This window comes from Trichogramma pretiosum, unplaced genomic scaffold (genome assembly GCF_000599845.2).
Source record: "Trichogramma pretiosum strain Unisexual culture from Peru unplaced genomic scaffold, Tpre_2.0 scaffold5, whole genome shotgun sequence".
NCBI classification, from domain to species: Eukaryota; Metazoa; Arthropoda; class Insecta; order Hymenoptera; family Trichogrammatidae; genus Trichogramma; species Trichogramma pretiosum.
This window is the reverse complement of record NW_019641672.1, coordinates 196,402-208,895: the sequence shown is the minus strand read 5'-3', so window position 1 is coordinate 208,895 and position 12,494 is coordinate 196,402. Positions and strand designations below refer to the sequence as shown.

Here is a 12,494-nt window from a genome sequence, read left to right as displayed (position 1 = left end):
AGCTGCCTGTATATATATATATGCACTCACTAGCATTACTTCTAATTATTTTTCCGACTCGCGCTCGCTCGCCAAGAGAGAGAGAGAGAAAGAGATGTAGGCGATTTTCCCCGGTGTACTGCTGCAGCACACGCGCGCGCGCTATTTCTATCTTTCTTTTTCTGACCCTTCGCGGATGTGCAGCAGTAGAAACAGCAGCAGCAGCAGCAGTAGCAGCGTCGGCAGCCGCGCGCATCTTCGCTCCTGGCAAGGATCGCCTATTATATTCTCTCTCTCTCTCTCGCTCTTTGCCTTCTTGCTTTTCCTCTTTCTCTCGTCCGTGAGTGCATGTGCGTCTGCGAGGAGCTAGCTATTGGTTTTGCCTTCTCTCTTTCTCTCACTCTCTATCATTCTCTCCTCTATCCTTCGTTTTCTCCTATAGCGCGCACTCACACACACACTAGTACTCCATCCATGTAGGCCCTTTTTTGTAGCTTCTCCGTGTATATATCTACTCCTCCCTCTTTCTACTACTGTGCGAGTATATATATGGGAATACCATAATATACATATACTATTGTTTCTATTACTGTTGCTCTATGCGGCGCAGACTCGGGGAGGGCAAGTCTGCGAGCTCGCGGCTTTGTCCCTATAGGTAATCATTTTTTCTTACCGCATACACGCACACACACACTTACGTATGCGAGATCGTAATCAGAGCATTCTTGCACATAGTCGAGATCTTACGTGTGTAGCTGCTATACTACTCTTAGAGAGAAAGATAAAAAGAGGAGTGCAACTCTGAGATATAAGGATGAAGAAACGAACAAGGAGAGAGAGAGAGAGAGAGACTATATACGTGTGCGTCGACAGGTGAACGAGCAATGAAAGAGAAATAGCTGCTGCAGCCGCGCGAAAGAGCGAGACAAAGAGCGAGACGGAAACTATACGTACATGTGGATACGAGCGTCCGTGGCCGGTGCAGGCAAAAGTACGCGTTTATTTATCCAGAATCACATCGAAACGAGAGGAAAAAAAGAAGGCAAAGAATAAAAGAAAGAAATGGGATGAGCCTCGCACCGCGCGAAATTTGCAAGTAAATATGCGTGTTAACCAGTGCACGTACACAACTGCGCGAGCTGAGCAGCACCCCAGTACGTACATATACGTATTTTTCAAACGTGCACATCGAGCTCGACACTCGCTAAACAGTCGAGAGATGCCTTTTTCCACAAATTGTATAATGCTTTTTCTACCTCTCAATATATGTGTGTGTATTATGTTACATTACGTGTGACATCATCACGCGCGGCTTCGGCGAACCTGCATTGCACTGCTACCATCGTTCGACCTGCTCCGATGTTATTATTGATGTATAAATCACGTGTGAGTACGTTTTGTGCGTGGCATAACGAGAATACGTACACTCACACAGACGCGCGCGCACTTAGTAATAACAACGAAATCGGTCGACGATCGCGTGTATGGGCACGAACGCGATGCGGCTCGCAAGTTCGCAACGGCAAACGATCTCTCGCGCGCGCACACACTCGAGTCGTGCGGTAGGCTCTTATGTTTATAAATTCCGGTGTATGCAGGGCCGATGCGCAAGTACATTCGTGGTAAGTTTTTTTTGTGGCTAAAAAAAATACCGTGTGTGAAAAAAAATAGAAGAAAGTCAGTTTCCGGCGAAAAGTGCAAGCAAAAAATATATATACTAAGTAAACAACGCATTTTGGGGTGTGGTATCACACGTGCACCACATTTGTGTAAGTGCGTGTGATCTGCAAGCGAGTCAATAGGCCGAAAAAGTGGCCGATACACGCTTGCCAATTTATAATGCATTTGAAAACATCCGCAGCGGCAAATGGTGCGGCTATATCTTACCGATCTTACGTAATATTCATAGATACAAAAGTGTAAGTGCATCGACGACTCGTTGCGGTCAATGAGTACGCAATAATTGTAAGCTAATAAAAGCTAATATCACCATCTAATGTAACAACAATAAATAATGATACGTCGCTAATTTCTCCCCGAGATCATGGAGGTCGTCGTCAACGTTGGAGTTGGCTTATTTTATTTTATTTTTTCCATTTTTTTGTTGTCATCGTCGTCGTTATCGTAGATTTCACCGGTGGGTTCGCGTAATCGTTGGAAACTACTGGCGAGCGACATTGAAATTTATCGGTCGGTTGAGTAAAAACAACCCCGTAAAACTCGAGTAGGCGCGCTTCGACACCATTACATATATTTATACGCGTGTATATGTTACGCTCGGTGCACGCAATTCGAGCTGCAGTTTTAATTTGACAACAGAAGAAGAGAAAAAAGAAAAAAAGAAGAAGAATAAGAAAAGGTGGAGGACGATTGGAAGGAAGAAGAAGCAGAAGAAGAAGCAACAGCAGCAGTAGCAGTAGCAGCTGAAGAAGAAGAAGAAGAAGAAGAGATGAAAGAGAATCTCAAGGTCGTGGTTCGACCCTGACCTTGACTATATACGCGGCTTGAAAAAACTCAATACGCGCCGGGATGATAATATAAGGCTCGTGCTGACTCTCGGAGAGGCTCGTCTTTGCGCGCGGTACGTATACGCACGAGCAAAAAGCGACTGCCGCAGCAAGTGGGCAGTAAAAGAAAGACGCGCCAGCATTGCGGTGCATGTAAGCCTATTGTGATAATAATTCGCTCTCATGGCCAAGAGCACGAGCTGCTGCTGCCTTGCGAGGCGCGCGCGTTGGCGGCGACGGCGGCAGGCCCTAATGATGATGGGCAATTTGTCCCCGCTTACACGCGCTATATACGTACACCACCACCACCACTACTACTACACGACAATTGCGGAAGGAGTCAAGTAGCTTCGAGGTTTGATGACCTTGCCGCTTTACATCTTCGGAGCGCGTACATATGTGTACCATTGCCGCGCTTACTTACTGCCGCAGAGAGAAACACGATCGAGAGAACAATAGTCGCGAGGAGAGTTTATACCCACCCTTGGGTGAGCGCTTAGAGCTATTCCGAAGATCGCTTGTCCGAAGAATAAGGATTATACCGCGAGGAATGAAAGCACAGATATTTGTAAGCGACAAATGTGGCCTATTGCCGATTTGTGCCGATCAGCCGTACGTACATGTACGATTTGTTGTTACTTACTTTCACTTTCGTTTGCCGCGCTCAAGAATTATCCTTTATACACTCAGGCGCACTACGCTAGTTCGCGCAAACTTAACCGCGGTTCCACATTCTATCTTATCGGGCAAAGCATGGATTGGCTAAATCGTCCTTCGTGGTCGTTCGAGTTGAGACGTTCGAGTCGTTCATCTGGCTGCCTGCAGTACACGAATGCAGATATATTTATTGCTCGTATTGAAATTTAATTGTACGCCATTATGTGTGCCTCGTACGTATCCACGTGCGGGACCTTGACATTCAATCCCCCCACAAGCGCCCTTAACGTGACACAGGCTCATTTAAATGATTTTTAGAGTCGTGGGCTCGACCCCCGAAAAAAGCCAAAAAAGCCACACGAAGAAAAAAGGCAAAACATTTTACAACCGAAACGCGATACGCGCGCGCGTGCAACACTCGCTGCAGAGACGCTTTTTTTGCTCGTATCGCTGGTCGTTTACGTTGCAGCTCCGGGACGACGATGGGCGTCGTTACGACCGGCTGCTCTAGCATTCGAATTTTTACAGGACGCGAGCGTAAAATTTGATACGATCGCAGCAGCAGCTAGTCTGCGCGTCCCGGCAGTTTTTTGGACATTAGAAACAGACTCGAGGCTCGATCCGAGCTCTCTTATCAACGACTCCCGGCGCAGCAACGAGTATAATAATAATAAATATGCACGCGTTATGCGTGTAAAATAAACGCGGGCTCTACTCTCGAGCCTCTCGGCCATTATATATGGGCTATAAATAGCGGCCCCTTAATCGCACGAACGCATCAAGCTCTCGTCTCGATCCTCAATCGGCGGCCGAAAATAAACGCATAAATCAACACTTTTCGCACTTGACCATACTCGAGGCTTTTTCTATTTAATAACGCCCCGCGCGTTATGCCTACGATACGTTGTAATAAGTTTGTTACATGTACGTGGACGAGCAGGTACTTTAACGAAGAGAATCGCAACGCGTAACAAAGGCAGCTAGTGGATATTTTTCGAATATACAATCGAATCATACGTTATACCGAAAAAAGACAAGAATTCACTCGAGCTTGGTCGAAAAACCTGTTCTTCTCATTCTCTCTCTCTTTCTCTGGCTCATTTCGAGCAGGCGAGAGATGCTCTATGATTGCACTCGATGCAGCAGCGCTGGAACTTCTCTGCGCTGTGTGTGCTGTTATATAGTGCAACTTTGTTGCCTCTTTTTTTGTTTCTCGCTGCTTTTTGTCATTTCTTTTTCTCTATCTGTTTCAAAACCCACAGAGAAATTTTACAATCTGCCTGCGCAGTGTATTATGTGTCGACTCTCTCGACTGCACCGCGCTCTATACGCCGAATTAGACGCATAAAAAAAGTGGGGGATATATGCGCTTAGTATTTTTTGACGTTTTGTTTTTTGAGAGAGAGAGAGAGAGAGAAAAGGAGAGTAGCTCTCTTCGAGATTGGGCTAAGGTTTCAACCATTTTCTCTCCCATCTTTTTATTTTTTAATTTTTTTTTCTCCTTTTTTTTGCGCCCCAAAAGGGAAGAAAGCAGGATATACAGTTTCGCGTAAGCGGATGCTTTTTTGGGAGATTCATCGTTCCCGCGCGCGCACTGGCCAAAGGGCCCAAACACACACACACGCTCGCACAAACAGTCGTTTTGGAGCTATTTTTAGCCTCGCGAGTGCACGCGTCGCGCTCCGCATGCACGTATATGTATCTGCATTCAAGGATCAAAATATTTTGCAAGCGTCACGTGTGTGTGTGTGGATGTTTGGCTGCCGTACAGTATAATGGCCCAACGCAAAATATTTTGCTCCGAGAGACGTGCTCGAGAAATTTAAAAACAGATTTTTTTTCGCCTCGTCGTTTCGAAGAAATGATAAATTTTAATTATGACGAGGCGATCTTACGCACTTTGTGTGTGTGCAGTCATTAACGGTCACGTGCGGATTCACGCGAGCGCGCGTCTTCTGTATAACGATCCGAGCGAGTCGCGATCGAGGCTCCGCAACAACCGCATTGTGCTTCGCGCGCGACTGAATTATGCTATACATCGCGAAGATAAAACCTCGTAGCGGGGGGGGCTTAATCGCTGCGAGTTCCACTGAAACGACAAAGATTTTGCATTGCTTTCGTTGAAACAAAAAAAAAATTTTTTTAATCACAAAATTAAAAAAAAATAAATAAATTTACCCGAGCAACAAAGGATTAATTCCGTAGCTAAATTATAAATTCGTTATACAATGGGGAAGACGAGTTGCGTAGTTTCGAGATGACATAACGCGAAATTCATGCTCATTTTCTGTTATACAATTGGCAAGCTTAATAACAAACTCGCGCGCTCGCTCGCCGCCGCGTCGTTAATGTGAGGCTATCGCGAGGAGCCTCTGTCGAGTCCGTACATACATCTGCAGACAATGCGAAATTCTAGCGAGCCATACTGCAACGTCCTCTTCGAAGATTTTCAACCTGACGCTAGCCGATGATTTTTCATATTTTATGATCAACTTTACAGTATTATAATGCATCGCGTTAATCGATTCTCAGTTTGTGAACGCGATCTCGAGGATTCAACCTTGAAACAATTTTCTTCAGGACATGGAAAATGTCTGTCGCAGCGATACCGATCAGCCGGCGAGCGATTATCCTTTGGGCGCTATATCACAACGAGTCGCGTTTCACCTTTAGCATCGTAAAGCAATATATGTCTTTGCGCAAAACAAATGATATACGCAGGCGAGCTCCTCGATCTCGGTGAGCATACATCATATAGGCATAGGCTATATCGTATTACGCCGAGACAATTGCGCGTCTGTGCACAAGTCGGAGTCTCTCTCTTTCTCTCGAGCTTCGATCCATTCACTTTCACTTTCGATCGCTAATCGCACGTGCGCGCGCCTCGACGGAATATATCGGACCAATTTTTCATCCGCAAAATTTTAAGCTCGACGAGCAGATCGCTTTGGCCGCCTCGAGGTTTATACTATAATATACAACGCGAAGAGTCGCGAGATGATAAAGTGCCATAGAAAGCGAGTGTTTTTGTCATTGTTACTGGGGGCAGCATACATATAAAATGTACTGTTTACAACTGCGCGAATATATATTTTATATTACGATATAGCTCTATGCTCGCGTGCAGCTACATGTACGCGGCAGCAGGTTTTACTAACCCAAAATCTATTTATAGCCGCGTCCGATCGCGAAAGTGTATTACTCGGCCGGCGAACAAATTTATGACTTATTTCGCGGTTTTAATGCTCGCGCGAGCCCCTGAACGCGGAGCGCGATAATTTGCGAAAATGTATACACTAATTAAATTATTCGCGCAATAGCTACTGCTGTGTGTGCGTGGAAATTAGCCGTATCGCCGATTCATCGCACCGATCGCGTTTATATAGACACGCGGCGTGTGCGATCGGCAAAAGTAAGTCGTACAGCCCCTTGCGATGCATCGCGCGCCCACTCGATCGCAATTTATATACATGCACGTCGCGTTGTGTGTGTGTGCCGTGTGTACACGCGTGTATATATGCGGCGTTTGATACTGTCCCGACGACTTAGTAACAAGTTATAATTCCTTTGCTCTCACGCCGCGACCGCGAATCACTTTCACTTTTGCTGAATTATCAGCTGTGAATTATCACCGACGCTGGGACTCGTTTTCTGTGTGTATGCGTGTGTGTCTGTGTGTGTGTGTATTGCGTCCACATTCACCAAACGGACAAAATCAACGACGTCGTCGTACGAGCGGAGTATATATAAAATAAAAAAGTAAAAAAAAGGAAAAAAGTCGCGAAACACGCTGCCGCCGCTGCTGCTGCGCTTCGTGTATCTTATAGTGTGTGCATAGGTCTTATCTGCAGGCGATGCCGGGCATTTTTCGTACGGGTGAAAATGTGAAAGTCCTGCGAGCGCTGCAAAGGAAGCTGCACCGATCTTCTATATATATGTGTGTGTAAGTATAGTATTTTATGAGTAACGGCCAGCTGATTCGTCGATATACACTGTTGTTGTTTTACTTTGGTCAGGCATGGTACAAGGGCATTTTCACGATTAATAATATGGAAAATGAATTAACACGTGTGTAAGCGATCATTTGGTCGCGTGTACAACATTTAAGTTACTTTCAATCTCTATGTTTTTGTTGTTCGATCAAGCGAGTGTGAGAAGATCGTGTTTTTATTATGATTCAGGGTTTTATTGTTATGCAGTGGCGCCTCGTTTTCAAACGAGTTTGTTGTTTTGAAATTTTTCAATTGGTATTTTTACGGTCCGATTTGGTTCATTATTTCAATTTTTGACGACTACTAATCGTTAAAGTTTTCATTGTTTTGCAAATACCGCGATTCCTATCGCAACTGAAAGGCAAATGAAAGGCATCATCAATGAATATCACAAGGAATTTGACTGTTTTGATTGACTGTTTACTATTAAAAAAATCACTTAACAAAATACTCATTCAGTCGCTGCTGCAGTCAGCGATCAAAATTTCTCGTACATCTTGACTGAACATTTACGAAATATTCGTAATAAATAGGTAAACAATGCACGAGTTCGCGACTATGCTCAAATATGAAATACAAAAAAAAATAGACAATATTTATAATTCGCTAGAAAAGTAAATCTATTGGTAGGCGAGGACCTCGTAGTGTGTGAAAGACCTCTCTTCGCCGTCGAATGGAACGTAGAGGCAGCCGTGGCTCGGTTGTACCTGCAAATCGAAAAAAAAAACGAATGAATAACAGCCTCGTTACCAATCAAGTCAATTGCAAGCTCGCGATCTTAATTCATTTTCATTGTCAATAATGTAACGAGCGAATTCGAACGTGCGCGCGCGCCTGCCTGCGGTACCTTCGCAAAACCAATGCGATCCAGTTTTCGAGACGACGACTGGATCCACTATACTCAAGTTCGGTATCATTTTGATTCGTTAACCTTACCGATGGACTCGAAAGTTATTTATACGCGTCAGCTTTGGTCTTAATGGATTTTAAATCGTAGGGTATAATAGGCAACGCTCGGAGCGACGCGTGCACGTTCTTATCCTCGCTAGCGCTCGTGAAAACTGGAGCAAAAGCAACTGCATTAAATTCTGTCTCACCTTGCCGACTGTCTGGGCTCCGTCGTGGTAGACGCGGCCGACGTAGAGCGCCTCGCCGTCGCAGGTCTGGCCGGCGACCACAGCGTCTCCGGGAACGCTTCCGTCGCTGCACGGGATCCACTGGAATTCGCGCTCCACCAGGACCTATGCACATTCGTCGAGAACGAGAACAATCGAGATAATTAGTTATCGGTGCAAAAATGATGTATAAATGACAATTACATCATTGTTAATTGCGCAACCTTCGCGCGGCTGCACGCGAAAATTCGTAATTTATATATCTTATCGGCATCGTGATGATAATATGTTATAAAGGTGTTCATCGGCGCTAAATGTTTATCTTTCATTTTTTACGATCGTCGAGTGAAGCAGATCAAAAAAGGGAAAAAAAGATTTTGAAAGAGCAGCCGATGATACATTGTCGATGACGCTCCGATAAGATCGAATCGTAATTGCGAGGAGACGCCAATAAAGAAAGAGCATGTGCAGGACTCACCTCGTAGTTGTATTTGAGATGCTCGCCTCCGCCGTAGGCGACGTAGCAGACGTTCTTCTCGGGGATAACCTTGGCCGGGAGATTGTCACCCTCGTGGTAGGCGCGGCCCACGTAGATCTGGGTGCCGTCGACGTCGCGTCCGCCGTGCACGGCTCTGTGTGGCAGGGGCTGGCCCAGCTGGCACGGGATCCACTTGTAGTCTAAATCCAGAGAGGCGTCGGCCGGTGGTGAGTACGGGGTCGGCATTGGCGGATAAGCGGGTTGTTGTTGGACGGGCGGGTAAGGATTGTAAGCGTGCTGGGCGTGGGTGTGCGTCACCGTCACGATCGGCGGCGGCGGTGGCTCGTCCGAACAGCAAGCGCCCATTTTTCTCTTTCTGTGAGTGTGTCGACTCTCGCTAGTTCTCTCTCGCTCGCTCTCGTTTAATTGCGCTTTTTATCACGTTTCGCACGCCGCACTCAGACTGCACGGGGGATGCGACGACGGGATGATGGAACAAAAAGTCAAGTAACTTAGCAGCTGATGACCCCTCGCGAACGAAAAGAATTCGCGTCGAGGCGCGTTAACGCCGAGCGCGACAGTGACGTGGACGCGCGCCGATTCGCGCAAACCCCGGCCCCTCTTTTTTTTTTGGCGCGATTCGAAGCAATCCCAAAGATAGCGGAGATAAGCGCGCCCCGGACGCGCGTGTGTCTCTCGAGATATCCTGGACTATACGGCTTTCATAAAGAATTTTGCCGAAAGATAAAGTAGTGACGTCGAATTTCTCGAGTTGCGATTGAATTTTTATAATAGGAAGAAACAAAATCCGTAATCAAACAACCAAGACTATAGGCACTTGAGGCGTCTTGAAAGAAATTTCGAGAACTCGTGCCAGACACAAGCGTCAACAGGTTGTAGGCACGAGTTATTTTTTTCTCTCTCTCTCTTTTTTTATCTCGTTGTCATTAAGCGCAAAAAATGAGTCAACCGCGTTTAAATATATTTATTATATACGTTCTCGTGGCAGCAAATATTTGCTCGGTTCACGCTCGTCGTTCCCAAAAAAAAAATTCTTTTCGAAAAGTTATATAGGTCAATCAATTATTTCCAACCCCGAACACATTGCGCGCTATCTTTTTTTTTCGAGCGAATGATTTTTAGGATTTCTCGACAAGCTTTGCAAGGTCGACAGCTGCAATTAGAATTCAAAGGCAATCGGTGGAAACTAAACACGAAACAAATGGAGCGACTTTTTTTTGCACATTAATGACAACGATCATTCTTTTTTTTCCATAAAATGCGTAAAGTTACCGGCAAAAAATATAATTCAAGTTTATTTATTTTTATTGTTTGTTTTAAGGTCATTTACATACGGAGCCTCGACAATAATTGTACTTATATTTGATAGGTAGAAACTGCCATTGTAACTCGTGAATCGACAATATCATTTGAATAAATCGATTGTATTGATTCTCGTGATCTTTTGTGGTATCCATTTTTTTGTAGGAAAGAAATTATTTCGACACGCGAATCAGTAGCATACACGACGTAAAAAAACATATAAAAAGAAACGATGTCATTGTCGACGATGAATGTTCACGAAAACTACGATGCTTCGAAAGGATCGAGCGCACGCAAAAGTAAATACAAATAAAAACGATTATCCAGACGTTGGACGAAAAGCACGAAAACGAGAAACGATCGCGTTAACGAAGTTGACACACCCACGCCCAATCACGCCGCTATCGACAGTTCGATCAATGTAATCGAACGAATATAAATAAGCTCAAGGATCCAAACTTACTTGGCATGTTTCTGCTGCGGCTCGTTGAAGATCGAAGAAAGTTCGTCAGGTGTGCTGCGAGTCGTTGGATGGACGGGCTGCGAATGACACGAGACGGCTTCAATGAATTCGGTTAAAAAGCTCACCTTTATCTTATCAGTGTCACTTCGGTTTTCGCTCGTCTACACTGGCTCGTCGGCAGATCTGTACAATGCCATTTATACATCGATTGTATACGTGTATCAACACACGCGCGTATTTCCCGTTTATGTACACGTCGTGATGCGCCAATACTTAGGCCGGCATTTTCCCAATAAACTATATTATCACTGCCGTGAAATAACCGTCTCTGTGACTCACGATCCACACGCACTGACGAACCGATGGTCTATAGTGTAGCGGCAAAAAAATACTTGGATCATATTCTTACACGTTTTTAGTTCCTCAGCCTTGCTTCGTCCCAGAATTACGTCACACTCGTGCGCTCCACAATGGGCCAAGCATCTTTTCATCTCTATACGGCCGGGTACTTGGAATTTTTTGCACGGAATTGGTTTTTACTCGAGACCATGTGGCTGGCAAAAATTCCAAAATTTTTTTGCTCTAGAGATTACGAAATTTCCCTTCGACACTGAGAGAGACTTATTCTTTATTGTTTCCGGGTAATCGATGCCCCTGGCTTAGGTATGCGTGAATTTCGTTGGGTTATATCGATCGAGAACTTTATAGACTCTTTTTGATTCGTGTTTGATTTCGTACGCGAACATCTAAGAGACCTGGAAAGTCCCAAATTAAACGAAATCTTTTTGATCTAATTTTTTAAATGTCTTGGTGGTCCGTCAATTATTCGCAATAAAAGAAAGTAAGTCTAGTCATCGATCGATTATTCCGACAAGATTTTCTGGCGGCGATCTTTAATCAGTCGCCAGCACTGATACGAAGTACACAATGCTGAATAATTTGCTCTAATAAACCATGACATCACAGTACACGTATATCATTCGCGTCACGACTGTTTTTACATTTTATTTACGTATACGAGGAAGAAAAATGTCAACGAAGATTAGAGAATTAAAAAAAATTTCCAAATAAAAACTTAGCTGCGATGGTATCATTAGCAGTAGAGTATGCTTGATATAAGTTAATAAAAATAATTATCACTTTAATTACCAAAAAATTGTATGGTTTAGACGATAAAAAGAGAAAGTAATATTCGAGCTTGTTCTTATTTTACTGTTTGTTTTGATAGTTAAAAATGAATCTATATCGATGAATGACAGTTCTTAGTTTAATGACAATGATATGTCAGTGTAGGAATTTTCATCATTTAGTGATTTGTTGGAAAATGAAATCAAGTGCAACCGTTTCGATCGTGTATATAGTCACTCCGATGTTTCGGAGCTTGCCCGAAAGTGCAAGGTGAATGTGTAGGACTTGAAAAAAGTGTAAGGAAACTGGTACGAGTTGGATATATTATTTACAGTTTGTAAAATTGAAATACAATACAATCCTATAATTATTAATATCGCGCTTAATATGGTTATTCGCTTAATGTTTAATTAACGCTTGATTCCAATCCGCTTGGAATGAAGCAAGCAAAAAATGAGTTACAAATTGACGATTACTTCATCAAGGAAAAACTCTAAATATTATTTTTGCAAATATAATAAAGAATATAATTTTTCGATTAAATGAGTGGATACATTTAATCCTCCGTGTATTATTGTCAGCCGGTTAACGTGATCAAAAGCGTTGGTCCCAAAACGTTTTTCCCGTTAAACAGATTCAACTGGATTTCTGTATTTGAAGAGCAAGTGAGTACTTGATTTTTTTACACCAAATTGTTTTTAATTCGAAGCAACTCACTTCAACCATCTCTTATCTCTGTTATTATAAATTAAAAAATTTTTGCATTTTTACAATGATCATGTCATTGAAATATTTACAGCGAATAATTCAAAGAAGTTTTTTTTTCTTTTAAGAAAGAAAGAAAAAAGTAGC

The 12,494-nt window shown here is 43.7% G+C and overlaps 1 protein-coding gene across 1 annotated transcript; it reads right to left on the bottom strand.

The window, feature by feature from the left end:
• Nucleotides 1-7,533: 7,533 nt before the first annotated feature.
• On the bottom strand, nucleotides 7,534-10,728 carry LOC106650349 (natterin-1-like). Its single transcript, XM_014368295.2, has 4 exons — nucleotides 10,515-10,728; nucleotides 8,729-8,928; nucleotides 8,233-8,376; nucleotides 7,534-7,842 (listed from the first exon to the last, which is right to left on the bottom strand). Exons 1-4 carry the CDS (start codon nucleotides 10,519-10,521, stop codon nucleotides 7,756-7,758), a joined length of 438 nt encoding a protein of 145 aa, XP_014223781.1. The 5' UTR covers nucleotides 10,522-10,728; the 3' UTR covers nucleotides 7,534-7,755.
• Between the last annotated feature and the right edge of the window lie 1,766 nt (nucleotides 10,729-12,494).

Bases quoted from the DNA above. Each gene is read 5' to 3' on its own strand.
- LOC106650349 (XM_014368295.2), bottom strand. The intron at 8,377-8,728 runs GTGAGTCCTGCA...GAATGTGCATAG, and splicing joins ATCTCAAATACAACTACGAG to GTCCTGGTGGAGCGCGAATT. The intron at 7,843-8,232 runs GTGAGACAGAAT...TTCGATTTGCAG, and splicing joins GAGCCCAGACAGTCGGCAAG to GTACAACCGAGCCACGGCTG.